Here is an 11,553-nt window from a genome sequence, read left to right as displayed (position 1 = left end):
GTGATGAAATGTTAATAATTTAAATTTTTACTGATTTTTCATCAAAAGAGCTTAATTTATTTATTTTTTTCTCAAATTTCTTTATAAAATAAAACAATAAATTATATTAAAAATAAATATACATAAAATAGACTAAACAAATATATTTTATTCCTAGACATGATTTCATGGTGAGTAATTTATTTATTTTTAATTAGAAAAAAAAGAGTTAAACTATGTAACAAGAGATTATTATTATCTTGTGATTCGTGAATGGTGCTGCAGTAGTGCGGGAGACAGAGCACAGAGAACCAAGCAAACAATGGGTACTGACAAGTCAAACCGGGTCGGGTTAGTGATATCCAGAACTGACCCGATTCGGGATTTCCTTTCCGACGCATCAAAAGACGCGACTCTCTCCGACGAACTTCAACGAACATCCTCCGATCTGCTCCTCCAGTCGGAGATACCCTACGTGCCATTTCGCACTGTGTGGATGGCCTCTGACCCATCAACCAGACCCGACTTGACCCGACTCTTTTCGGGCACCCGCTTCATCTTCTCCAGCCCTAAGCCCAGGGAAAAGGTAAGTACAATCAATCCCTACTCCCACTCACCTTTGCAATTCCCTTCAATTATGTTGTTTTTGTGGCTTCGAAATTTGTTGATCCATTCAATTTTATGTAACTATTATTGGTGCGAAGAGTGAAGAATTGAAGGCGAGGCTGAAAAAGTTGGAAGATATAGCGGAGAGGAAAGCGTATCAAGAGCTTGTGAAGGATATTACGCCGCCTAAGGATGTTCAGGAACCCTTCTCTTCTTACAAGGATCAATTAGGCTTTGGTAAAAAAAAAAAGTCACTTCAATCTCCTACAACAACTATGCCAGACTCACATATATGAATTTAATTAGAATGTAATTTGAACTATGATAGGATTGTTGAATTTTGTAATAATTACTATAAAAATTATATGTAGAGTGATTTCTAATTAGTTGACAGTTTAAAAAAAAATTACAGTGACACTTTGAAAATTAAACTCATGTAGCAAATCCTTGTTGAAGCTTTGGCGTGTTAATTTGCTCATTGAGTTTTTGAACATCCTTTGCTGGATTGAGTAGCTCACCAGGTTTTGTTGCTGAACCAAGTATGCCATATATTGCGATGCAGTTTGGCTGGAAGTTTTTCACAAGTTATTAGTATTACTACAAAAAATGTAATTTGAATGCATATGTAGTCAACTGTTGTGTTTTTTTAGGTCTTTTATGTACATTCATGGTAATGCCGTTTTTTTTTATCTTTTTCTATGAAGTTTGTCAATTGAACTTGACAACGTTAATGTTTGTATGAAACTAGAAAAGGAAAAATGCATAATGGGAAGTGAAAAGGAGATATTACATTTTATTGACGTTCATCTTTTCGACACTTCATGCATACCTTTTGTCTCTGGCTTTTTGTTTTTCCATGCTTGTTGACTGCATGTGAAGAAATATTCTTCTGGCATTGGTACTGAGATCTCTCCGCCCTGCTTTTCTGTTTCTGTTTGGGCCAGGCTATTGGTGGTACTGATGGTTAATGATTCTGTTAGTTATCTTTGGCTAATAATAGATTACAGACTGCAGTACCTATTATATATACAGGCACCAGATATTCATATTAGAATCTAATTTCTATGTACTGTTCGTGTAAAGATTTTTACATTGTCATCCAATTAGAAATCACCCTAGATATGACTTTTTAAGTAGTTATGACAAAAGTGAAAAAATTTACCATACATGATAATCTATGGTTGTGACTACTTGTGACTGTCAGTGAGAATTTAGTAATGTGTAAGACTAGTGAGTATTTAGTAATGTGTAAGACCTAGCAATTTTCTTTATGCTGGAAGTCTTTCTTTGGTGATTGTTGGGAGTAGTGATGTTACTTAAAAATTAGCCCTTTCAATATTCTCTCTGTTACAATGAAATAGAGAAATTCAATTTTGATGACAAAAATCTTTAGTATTTTCACCCTCTATTTTCTAGGGATGTGATTTGCCATATTCAGTATCTCTGATGTCATATATTTACAAGGTTTGTGCTTACCTGCATATCTCTGAAGTAGCTCTATTTGATTTCATTTTTTCTATTTTTTCCTTTAACATTTTCAGGTTTGCATGTTGTGGTTACCATGTTTACTGGCTATCTTCTCGGATATGCAGCATTTAGAGCATTGTTTAATCACAGTCCTGCCATGGTACTACCTAAAATCTGTTTTTCATTGTTATTCATTTATATCCTCAAATAGTTGTAGTTATGAGTTTTCATTTCTCTTCGTTTCCTTCCTTTCTTGTCTCTATTTCCAGAATGCCGCTGGAGGAATTCTTGGGTTGGTTGGTGCCATGTTTGTTGAAACTTTCCTTTTCATTATTAGAAGTTCCAATGCAGATGCCGACAAAACAAGAAAATCCAGTCAGAAACCGAGATCATCCTTTTCAACATCCAGGATTAAGAAAAACCAGTAGACATGATCAGGTAGGTTATTTTTCAGTTTTACATTGGGTAGAAAAGCAAAATCATATAATGTAGTCCATGGTAATTGTAAACACTGTTTTCTTTTATAAATAATCTAAAAGAAGATGCAGAAGCTAAAGCTAGTAACTTGAAAATTTTTATGTCAAATCTACCTCCGAAAGCGTTTCCAAACAAAGTCTGTAACCCTAACTTTTTGTTATACTAAAACTCGAATGCTTTCCACCTGCTGGCATACATGACTTTGTTAGGTCTTCATATTTTGGAAATCTAGTATGAACTTTTCTTTTGAGTGGTTGGCTACAGCTGTTTGTTGATAGGAACTGATGAAGAGCCTTCAATTTTAGAATTACGCGCGTACGCAACCTTTATTTTTTATATGGCAATTACCAAATGTTAATTTTAAGGATTAAGGATTTGAGGCTCTTTTACTGGAACTTAATAGTAGTTAGTCGCAATAGAAGTGAATCGTGATTCTTGATGATGAACTTTACTTGCTGACTCTTTGAGGAAATTTTTTTTTAACTATTATTCCTAACTTGAGATTTGTTGCTGCAATGTTTTGATGTGGGGTATCAGTAAAAAAAAAAAAAAAACTACTTTTACTTATATTAACACTTTTTTTTTTTTTTTTGCTATTGAGAAATCTGATCAACATATATTGGTTTGAGGGTATCAGTTGAAAAATAAACGTAACAAGGACTTTATTATATTGAAAATATAAAAATTAATTAATATTACTTTTGAATAATTACAAATACTTATAAAGTATATTAAATGCTCTTTAATAGTTATGTTTAATGCATATAACCGGATCCTTAGATTATGTAACAACGGTTTTTACACAAAAAAAAATTGTATTTTTCATTGTACTTATTTTTGTTACCGTTAATGGAACATAAAAACATTTAATTGAAGTGTATGAAAAAAAATACCAATCGATCTAGGTGAGCCCTTTAGAACTGTATAAATAAAAAAAAACTATTTAGTGGAATCCTAAACTATTGCCACAGTATGCACTAATAATTTAAATTATATTGTTATTTGATAGCAAATTATTATGAAGGTTAAGTCTATTGGTTTTTATAATAATTATTTTTAAAAATGTAAAAAATTTATATTGATTTTTTATAGTCATTAAAATCAATGTCACATGGTACACTGTTAAAGAAAAAATAAAATAAAAAAATCTTGTACATGACCATAAGACCATTACTCACTTGAGTACAGTGTGTATGAAAAGTAGATGAAAAAGAAAAGGGAATAAGATTGCTTGAAACTACTCCCTTAGTATGATTTAATATGCTAAAGTTGTCCTGCCTTAGTATACTTTGCAGGATGAAAACTTTGGAGCAAATACCACTAACCATTTGCAAACATCATTGAATCATTGATGTACTGTGCAGAGGAAAGACAGCACGTGAATCACACAAAATACCCTTCCTATTTAATTTCATGTGATGATAAAGTATTTTGAATTACTAGTGTACAAGCATGAAATTTATGGCTAAATTATTCTACATGTCCTTGAATTATTGAGTATTTTTTTAACTTTTTTTAATTGAACCCTTAAATTTATATTTATTCTTTTAATTAAGTCCTTTTATCTAATTTTGTTACCGAAAATTAACTATCTGAATCTGCAACAAGGTTAGATACTAAATATAAAAAAACTATATATCATAATGATGGAGAACTTTGAGAGAGGAATTCAAATTTTAAGTAAATTTAAAATATTATATATCAAAACGACTTATGTGGATATCAAATCCAAAAAAAAAACTTTTTAAACGATAGGAAGTTTATAGCTTCTTTTTTTTTCAAGCAAAATGAAGGAATTTCAAATAATACAAATGAAATTTTCATATGATGGAAATTAAACTACTTGGCTAAACAAAAACTTTGAAATACAAGAAACTTAAATCACTTAATCCAAATAAGTATTTTAAAGATAAAAGAAAATTTGAAGTACTTAAACTCCTATACATTTTTAATTTCTCAAAACTTTGAAATTCTTTATTCAGACATCACCTACAATTTATACGTACGGTGATATCTAGTTGTTTATAAAAATATTTGTTATTTAACTCAAAATTTTAATTAATTTTTAGTATATGAAAATTAAACTGTTTTTTTTTATTTTTAAATAACTTTAATTTATTCTGACTTAATAAAATTAAGTGTTTATTAAATTTTTAGTCCAACGGTAAGGTTAATTAAATATTCATATTCTATTAAAAGTTATTAAATTATATATGTATAAAAGCATTTAGCTTGTACACACAAATGGTAAGATTAATTAGTTTCATACTGTGCTAAAAGTTATTCAATTATGTAAGTTTTTTGACAGGATATTCAATTATGTAAGTTATTCTACACACGCATTCTATTTTTAGTTTTATAGACAAAAATATGTTTTTAGATAATATAATTCTAACTTTACACCTCTTCAAAAAACAAAATCTAACTTTACACACATACGTATGTTCTATTTTGGTTTTATAGACAAAAAAATATATGTTCCTAGGTAAGTGTAATTCTAAGTTTACACACATACTTATGTTCTATTTTTGGTTTTACAAACAATAATATGTTTTAGATAAGTACAAGTTTAATTTTTTTAAAATTAAAATCGTTTTTTAAAGATCAAACGTTTTATTAACATTTTTTAAAAAAGAATCTGATAATCAAAATAAATAATGTAATATTAAAATAAAATAAAATAAAAAACAAAAACATTAGTGGTTTTCCCTTAATTTTAAAATCATGCAATTTCAAATTGAAAAAAAATGATACAATTTAAAATTAAGCGAGCAAATTATTTTAATAGTATCCTTATCAAAAAAAAAAATCTGATAGTTGCTAATAATTGTGCATCCAATTTATTTATGAGATAAGTAACTCCTAAAAAAAGAACAACTTACTAAAGGGTTTAATTAAATATCTAAAAAAATTAATTAAAGAGTTTAATTGTATGTACTAATGATGTAAAATAATTTTATACTACCATTTAATTATAAATTATTATTTGAATTACTTTAAAATAACTAATAATTATTTTAAAAGTTAATAAATTTATTATATATAATGAGTTATGATTGAATGACTTTATAAAAATCTGTACATTAACAATGCATAATTTTTTTTCTCTTTATCAAATTGATTGGATAATATATGAAAATTGATATAAATCTCCTAACAGAAATATTGTTGTTTAACACTTCCCTTAAATAAATGAAAAAAAAAGTAACTTCTCTATAGTTTAGCTTAAGGAAAGACAAAAGCTTATAGTAATAGAAGACCACAATTCCATATTTATATCATAAACACGTCAATTACATGGAATCAAAATGTTTCACTAGAAAAAAAAAATGGAACCAAAATGTATCTAAAAAAATATGGAATCGAGGTCTAAAAAAGAAAATAAAATGATTCTCAATTTACCTTTTTGTGACCTATGGGGCCAACCAAATAAATCAATTGAAACATTCAAAATGTAAGCGACGCCGCAAACAATAGCTTAAAAATAATCCGTAAGAGGTGTGAAGAGAGGCGAGAATCTGTTCAAAGAAGCGTACAAGTACATCTATGATCTATCTACCAAAACCAAAACAATACCAAGTCCAACCCCACCCAACACTGACCAAACCAAAAACACAAAACAAAAAATATGTAGATTAATGAAAGTAAACAAATAATATGTAGACCAAACCAGAAACACAAAATCAATTTAGAGATAGAAAAGAAATGATAGATTCAAAAGAATAGGTGGTTAAGAAGAAGTAAACAAATAGTGAAAGTAATTTGATACAATTGAGGGACATTTTTTTAACTAGTTACGAGAATAACATGAAATAATGTACATCTAAGTAAGAGAACAAAAAATATTTATACCATTATATAATATATAAAGGGGATATAATACTTTTTGTCTCTGTATTTTTAAATTATTTTATCTTTATTTTTAATAATATTAAAACAGTAATAATAATTAATTTTCTTTAATTAGGTAGATTAAACTGATCCATTAATCAAAATTAGATAACCACCCACTAATCACTTTTCATTTTTTAGTAGATAATTTTACCTTTAAATCATTTTTTAAATTTTAAATTTTTCTTTTAACTTACATTAAGTTTCCTCTACTTTTATATCATTAGTTTTTTTATTAACTGTGTTTAACTTCTATTTTTTATTATTTAAAAAATTTAGAGAGTTTCGATTCCTCTTGTATTAAGAATATCTATTTGAAAATGTGAGGAGAATGAAAATGTTATTTCAAATTGAGTATTTTAATTCATAATATAAGAGTAAATTTTTAAATTATCTTATATTTTATTTTAAAAGGCACTCTATCCGTCTTATTTTATTTATCTCTTCTGAAAATATAACTTGGTAAATCATTTGTCACTTCAAAATATAAAAAAATAGTAATGACTTTTCTCCGATATAAAATAAATGGTTAGTTGCAAGTAAGCAGTGTAGTTAATTCATTGAATAAAGGTATTTAAATTAGATAAAAAAAAGACAAAGAGAATTTAAAAAATTTATAAGCGATAAAATACAATACACATTAATTTGTTTTAATCTATATAATATACAGACATCTTAATAATTTATTTTAATTTAAGCGTTTATGTTGTATAATGAGTTATTTCGTAAAATATATTTCAGATGTCCTTTAAATTATTTAAAATGCTCTTTTCATCTGAGTGTTATTCGAAATAGTTAAAAAATATTTTGAACTTTTTGAAATAAGATAAGATAACAAGTGAATTTTTTTAAAAAATAAATAATCATTTTCAAAAATAAAATAAAAAATCAAAGTCAATATTTTAAAAAAAGGATCATTTTGAAAAAAATAAATAAAATAAAAAATCAAAATAATCATTTAGCTAAAAATATATACATTAAAAAATAATGAATTTAATTTAAATAGATTTTAATATCTGAAGAAGAAACGTGATACATATTCAACTTTGGTTGATTCTCCTCTGGCTTGTGCAGGCCACAACCATTTCTTTTCCTCTCCTCTCTTAATTTGATTCATGTTAAAACAAATTTCAATAATATTTTTTAGAAGAGGAGAGAGAAAGAGATAGAGAACCCGTTCTTCTTTTTTTCCATTAACATTTTCAATCTCTTTCACCTAAGACACGTTCCTCTTTCCATTCCTTTCTTCCTCCGTCCCATTCTCGAATTGGCGTGTGCCTCTTGCTATCCCTCAAAGGTATTATTCCCATAATTAATGCTTTAATTTTTTCCATTTTTTATCTTTAAACTTTCCCCATTATTTTTGCGTTGCTCGTGCTCGGCTCTTTCATTATCTGTTTCTGCGCTGAGGCAATTTGGATCGAATTTTTCATCTTTAATTTGGGTGATTTGCCCCCTACTTTTTTCCCCTCTTTCTATTTTTCGTTTTTTTTAGGTACGGTTGTCGGAAAGTTTCGATTTTTTCATCTTTTTTGAATAAATAGGCGAATTTATGAGATGGGTTTGGGTTTTTATGCTTAATATTTCGTTTTTATGCAAATTTTTAAAATAGGTTGTGCTAAGGAGGTTGAATCCGAGAATTTCATTGCGTTTTGCTTTGCGTTGACTTTTGTGGATGCAGAAGATAACTGATAAATCTGATGATAGGATCACTGGGGTTGTGAATCAATGCATGTTGGGAAGTGGGAATGCTCTACTTGCTTAAATATGTAGTCATTAATTTGTATTTGATATTTAGTGTAGTCTTTTTTGTTTGACTCAATGACAAAGGGTGGGGGAGTTGGATCCAAGGTTCAAGTCTTGACAAGTTTAGAGTTATTTTCTGTTTCTGAACTGCAAAAATCATGAAAAAAAATTATTTGATGTTGATCCATGATATCATATAGATTCAGTGTTGTATTAGGTTTTGAATCCTGATATATGAACTTTTTGGGTTTGTATGCATATTTTTGGTTTGATCTATTAGATAAATTTAAGAAATTTAGTCTGATTTTAAAGGTTTTTGACCCTTTAGACTTAAGGTTTTGTTTAATTTTGTTTATCAGAATTCTGAGAATAATCCTCCACAGATCGTGTCTCTGACTTGTAATTCCATGAAGTATTCTTATGTATGTTTGCCTTCCCTCCTTATGCAGGTCTTTTGAAGCAGAAGAATGGACTTCTTTACTAGAGACATAAATGAGGACTCTATGCTTAGATGTCCATTCTTGAGGAACATCAATGAGCCTACTAACTTCTCATTCTTTTCACCTTTGGCTTTACCAATGCCTGTAAGTTATCCTCCATAGTTGACATAATTCTCATTTTATCTTTTATTTTAGCCTGCATGTATGGGTTTTGCTGTGACCTTCCATGTTTACTGAGAATGATGCCTATCATATCATGCTCTTTCTTTTAGATCTATTGAGGAGGTCTGGCCTTGTTTATTGGGAATGATTTATGATTCATGTCATATCTTGCTCTTCTTAGATCTATCTACTGAATCAGGCAAAAACATGTGTTTGTGAACGAAAGTTTCTGTTTCATGGAATAAATTATGTGTTTTTGTGAGCCCCCTGTGTCTGTTCCTTATAAATTATAATATTATATGTAAATGTTATATGTGGTTCTAGGACTTAATGTTTCAAGCACACCGTTTATCTGTTCTGTTATTAATCTTGATAGAAATCGGCACACTTACAAAATATCTGATTGTTACTCAGGTTCGTGGAGCTAAAGGTCCAATTTTTGAAGATGGTCCCAATTTTGATTTGGCATTTAGGCTTTTCCACGGGAGTGATGGTGTAGTACCCTTATCTGACAGATCTTTTCGGCCTTCTGAGAAGAAAGTACAGGCAGAACCTCCCAAATCCCAATTCAATCCTTTAGCTGCAAAGGCAGCAACTATTAGTCTGTCATCATTTGGATTTGGCGGGGCTTTCGGTTTTGATGCATTTTCTGAGAAGTGGAACAACCAGAAAAGAAAATCCAAATCATCAAAAAATGAACCTTCTTCACAGGTATACATTACATTCAATCTGCTGTTCTAGTCACTATTACCAAGACATTCTATAAGAATTTTCTTGGTGAGTTTTTAAGTCATGAATTACACGGTTGGGCCTCCTAATTTGTTTTTTCATTTTCTTTTTTTCGAAAGTGGGATGGGGACGGTTAAGAAACCCTTTAGTTGAAGACAATCACCGAGATATTTATTTCTAAATATTTAAAAAATAGTACACATTTGAGTCATGATTTAGATTACTTTATCAATGTCCCTGATTTGCATTTAACTGATGTTCAGGATGGTTCAAAGCATGAGGCCAACAATGATTGGCTTCAAAATGGTAACTGCCCCATTGCAAAGTCATACCGAGCAGTTAGTAATGTCCTTCCACTTGTTGCAAAGGTCATTCAGCCTCCTCCAGGCATAAAATACAAGTGCCCACAAGCAGTAGTTGCAGCGCGGGCAGCTATTGCACGCACTGCATTTGCAAAGAACCTCCGTCCTCAGTCCCTGCCTACGAAGGTCCTCGTGATTGGGATGCTGGGCATGGCGGCTAACGTTCCCTTGGGTATATGGCGGGAACATACTAAGAAATTTTCGCCGACATGGTTTGCTGCAGTCCATGCAGCTGTTCCATTCATAGCAATGCTAAGGAAGTCTGTCTTGATGCCTAAATCAGCAATGGCATTTACTATCGCGGCATCGGTGTTGGGGCAAGTAATTGGTTCGAGAGCTGAGAGGTACAGGCTGAAGGCAGTTGCTGCAAAAAAGGTGTCTATAACTGAAACCTCTGGTGTTGGTCCTCTCCTGTTACCAGTGGCTACTACAAAAGACAAGCACTGTGGTGATGCTGTGGATTGGAAAGCAGTTTCTCTTCAGCTGGCAGCAACTTCACCAACTGATGTATTTTGTTGATGATTAATTTGTTGTGTGTAATTTGTCTCTATTGTTATCCGAGTGTGCAATTAGTTACCACTTTTTCGGTGCTCCCATGTCACTCTGAATGCCTCAGTTGGCAGTAATAAAAGTATTGATGTTTTGTCATTTAGATTTTTTTTTCTCATGTTCAAACATAATAAATAATTAAAGAAAAAGCCAATACAAAACTAGTGTCAGTATTCGCTTTATTTGCTCCTTTCTTCAATTCATTCTCAACTATGCTCTGGAATGTGAACTAGTTAGTAATTTTGGAATGTTTGTTTCTTTATGATATTGAGTAGTGAAGTGATATGTACGTGTACAATTCCTCTCAAATCTGAGCTTTATTCACTTGCAGATTAATTTAATTACTTAATCACTTACGGTTAATTATTATTTAGGATATACATAGAGAGAAATAATCAATTTGGGACTGGCAGGAAAATTAGCTCGCTTTTAGTTTTTCCGCTCTTAAACTTATGGAGTATAAACTTTCAACTAGTTTTATCAAATATATATACTCATTAAAATTTTTTAACAATTGGTTTGCTCAACTGTACAGAAATTTTTTAATAAATTTCGTCCAATCAATCGATAACCAGCAAGTGAGGTCTCATGCAAATCCAAATTGAATTTGTTAGCAAGGCATAATAGCATGGCAAATGCTAAACAAATTATCACTGATTAAGAAATTCAAAATGAAAAAATTTCATTAAAAAATAGCATTTATACAAATCTATTATGATTTATACTGCATTTTCAATATGAATTCAAATAAAAATATATATTTAAAATTGCTCAATCAATGTCCTTGACAAAATCGTATAAATAAAAATGTAATCGTTCAAAATTTTAATAACACTAGAGTCAAGGTAACTTGTCCAACAAAAGATTAAAAATTTCCAACCAATTGGAAACTTTCAAACTTTGTCCACGGGAAATGAGAAAATCACCAACTTTCCTACCAATAATAAACTTTCAAACTTTGTCCACTAGAAACGAGAAAAACATCATCATTCTTGAATGGTGATTAGGTACTCCTAAATATTTCCTAATAGCACACTATTGATTGGTATCTTAAGATCTTCAAGTAGTAGCAATTAATCTCCCTCAAAAAGCTATTGACCAATGCTAGGAGATAAAAAGGTCATTGAATGTGCTAAATTAACTTC

At 30.0% G+C, this 11,553-nt stretch overlaps 2 protein-coding genes across 8 annotated transcripts; both read left to right on the top strand.

The window, feature by feature from the left end:
• The first annotated feature begins 222 nt into the window (after positions 1-222).
• LOC100499678 (uncharacterized) lies at positions 223-4,038 on the top strand. 3 transcript variants are annotated; one of them, XM_006588327.4, is made up of 5 exons: positions 223-565; positions 684-822; positions 2,127-2,212; positions 2,322-2,490; positions 3,813-4,038. In XM_006588327.4, the coding sequence occupies exons 1-4, from the start codon at positions 302-304 to the stop codon at positions 2,478-2,480; spliced, it is 648 nt and encodes a 215-aa protein (XP_006588390.1). In that variant the 5' UTR covers positions 223-301; the 3' UTR covers positions 2,481-2,490; positions 3,813-4,038.
• A 3,418-nt stretch (positions 4,039-7,456) lies between these two features.
• Positions 7,457-10,507, top strand: LOC100778628 (uncharacterized). Of its 5 annotated transcripts, none has more exons than XM_041005872.1 (5): positions 7,486-7,717; positions 8,033-8,162; positions 8,616-8,750; positions 9,183-9,479; positions 9,761-10,507. In XM_041005872.1, the coding sequence occupies exons 3-5, from the start codon at positions 8,634-8,636 to the stop codon at positions 10,376-10,378; spliced, it is 1,032 nt and encodes a 343-aa protein (XP_040861806.1). In that variant the 5' UTR covers positions 7,486-7,717; positions 8,033-8,162; positions 8,616-8,633; the 3' UTR covers positions 10,379-10,507. The 5 variants fall into 5 exon arrangements, with proteins under 5 accessions (XP_003536367.1, XP_040861806.1, XP_040861807.1 ...); XM_041005873.1 differs by having other exon boundaries at positions 8,033-8,189; XM_003536319.5 differs by lacking the exon at positions 8,033-8,162 and having other exon boundaries at positions 7,457-7,717.
• Positions 10,508-11,553: the final 1,046 nt, after the last annotated feature.

The sequence above is a fragment of the Glycine max genome, chromosome 10 (assembly GCF_000004515.6).
Source record: "Glycine max cultivar Williams 82 chromosome 10, Glycine_max_v4.0, whole genome shotgun sequence".
Classification (NCBI taxonomy): domain Eukaryota; kingdom Viridiplantae; phylum Streptophyta; class Magnoliopsida; order Fabales; family Fabaceae; genus Glycine; species Glycine max.
Note: the sequence above shows the minus strand (reverse complement) of the source record. Positions and strands in the feature narration are given on the sequence as shown.

Excerpts from the sequence above, each read along its gene's own strand:
- LOC100499678 (XM_006588327.4), top strand. The coding sequence starts at position 302 with ATGGGTACTGACAAGTCAAACCGGGTCGGGTTAGTGATATCCAGAACT. Across the intron at positions 566-683 it reads GCCCTAAGCCCAGGGAAAAG|AGTGAAGAATTGAAGGCGAG; the intron begins GTAAGTACAATC and ends ATTGGTGCGAAG. Across the intron at positions 2,213-2,321 it reads TTAATCACAGTCCTGCCATG|AATGCCGCTGGAGGAATTCT; the intron begins GTACTACCTAAA and ends CTCTATTTCCAG.
- LOC100778628 (XM_003536319.5), top strand. The coding sequence starts at position 8,634 with ATGGACTTCTTTACTAGAGACATAAATGAGGACTCTATGCTTAGATGT. Across the intron at positions 8,751-9,182 it reads CTTTGGCTTTACCAATGCCT|GTTCGTGGAGCTAAAGGTCC; the intron begins GTAAGTTATCCT and ends ATTGTTACTCAG. Across the intron at positions 9,480-9,760 it reads AAAATGAACCTTCTTCACAG|GATGGTTCAAAGCATGAGGC; the intron begins GTATACATTACA and ends ACTGATGTTCAG.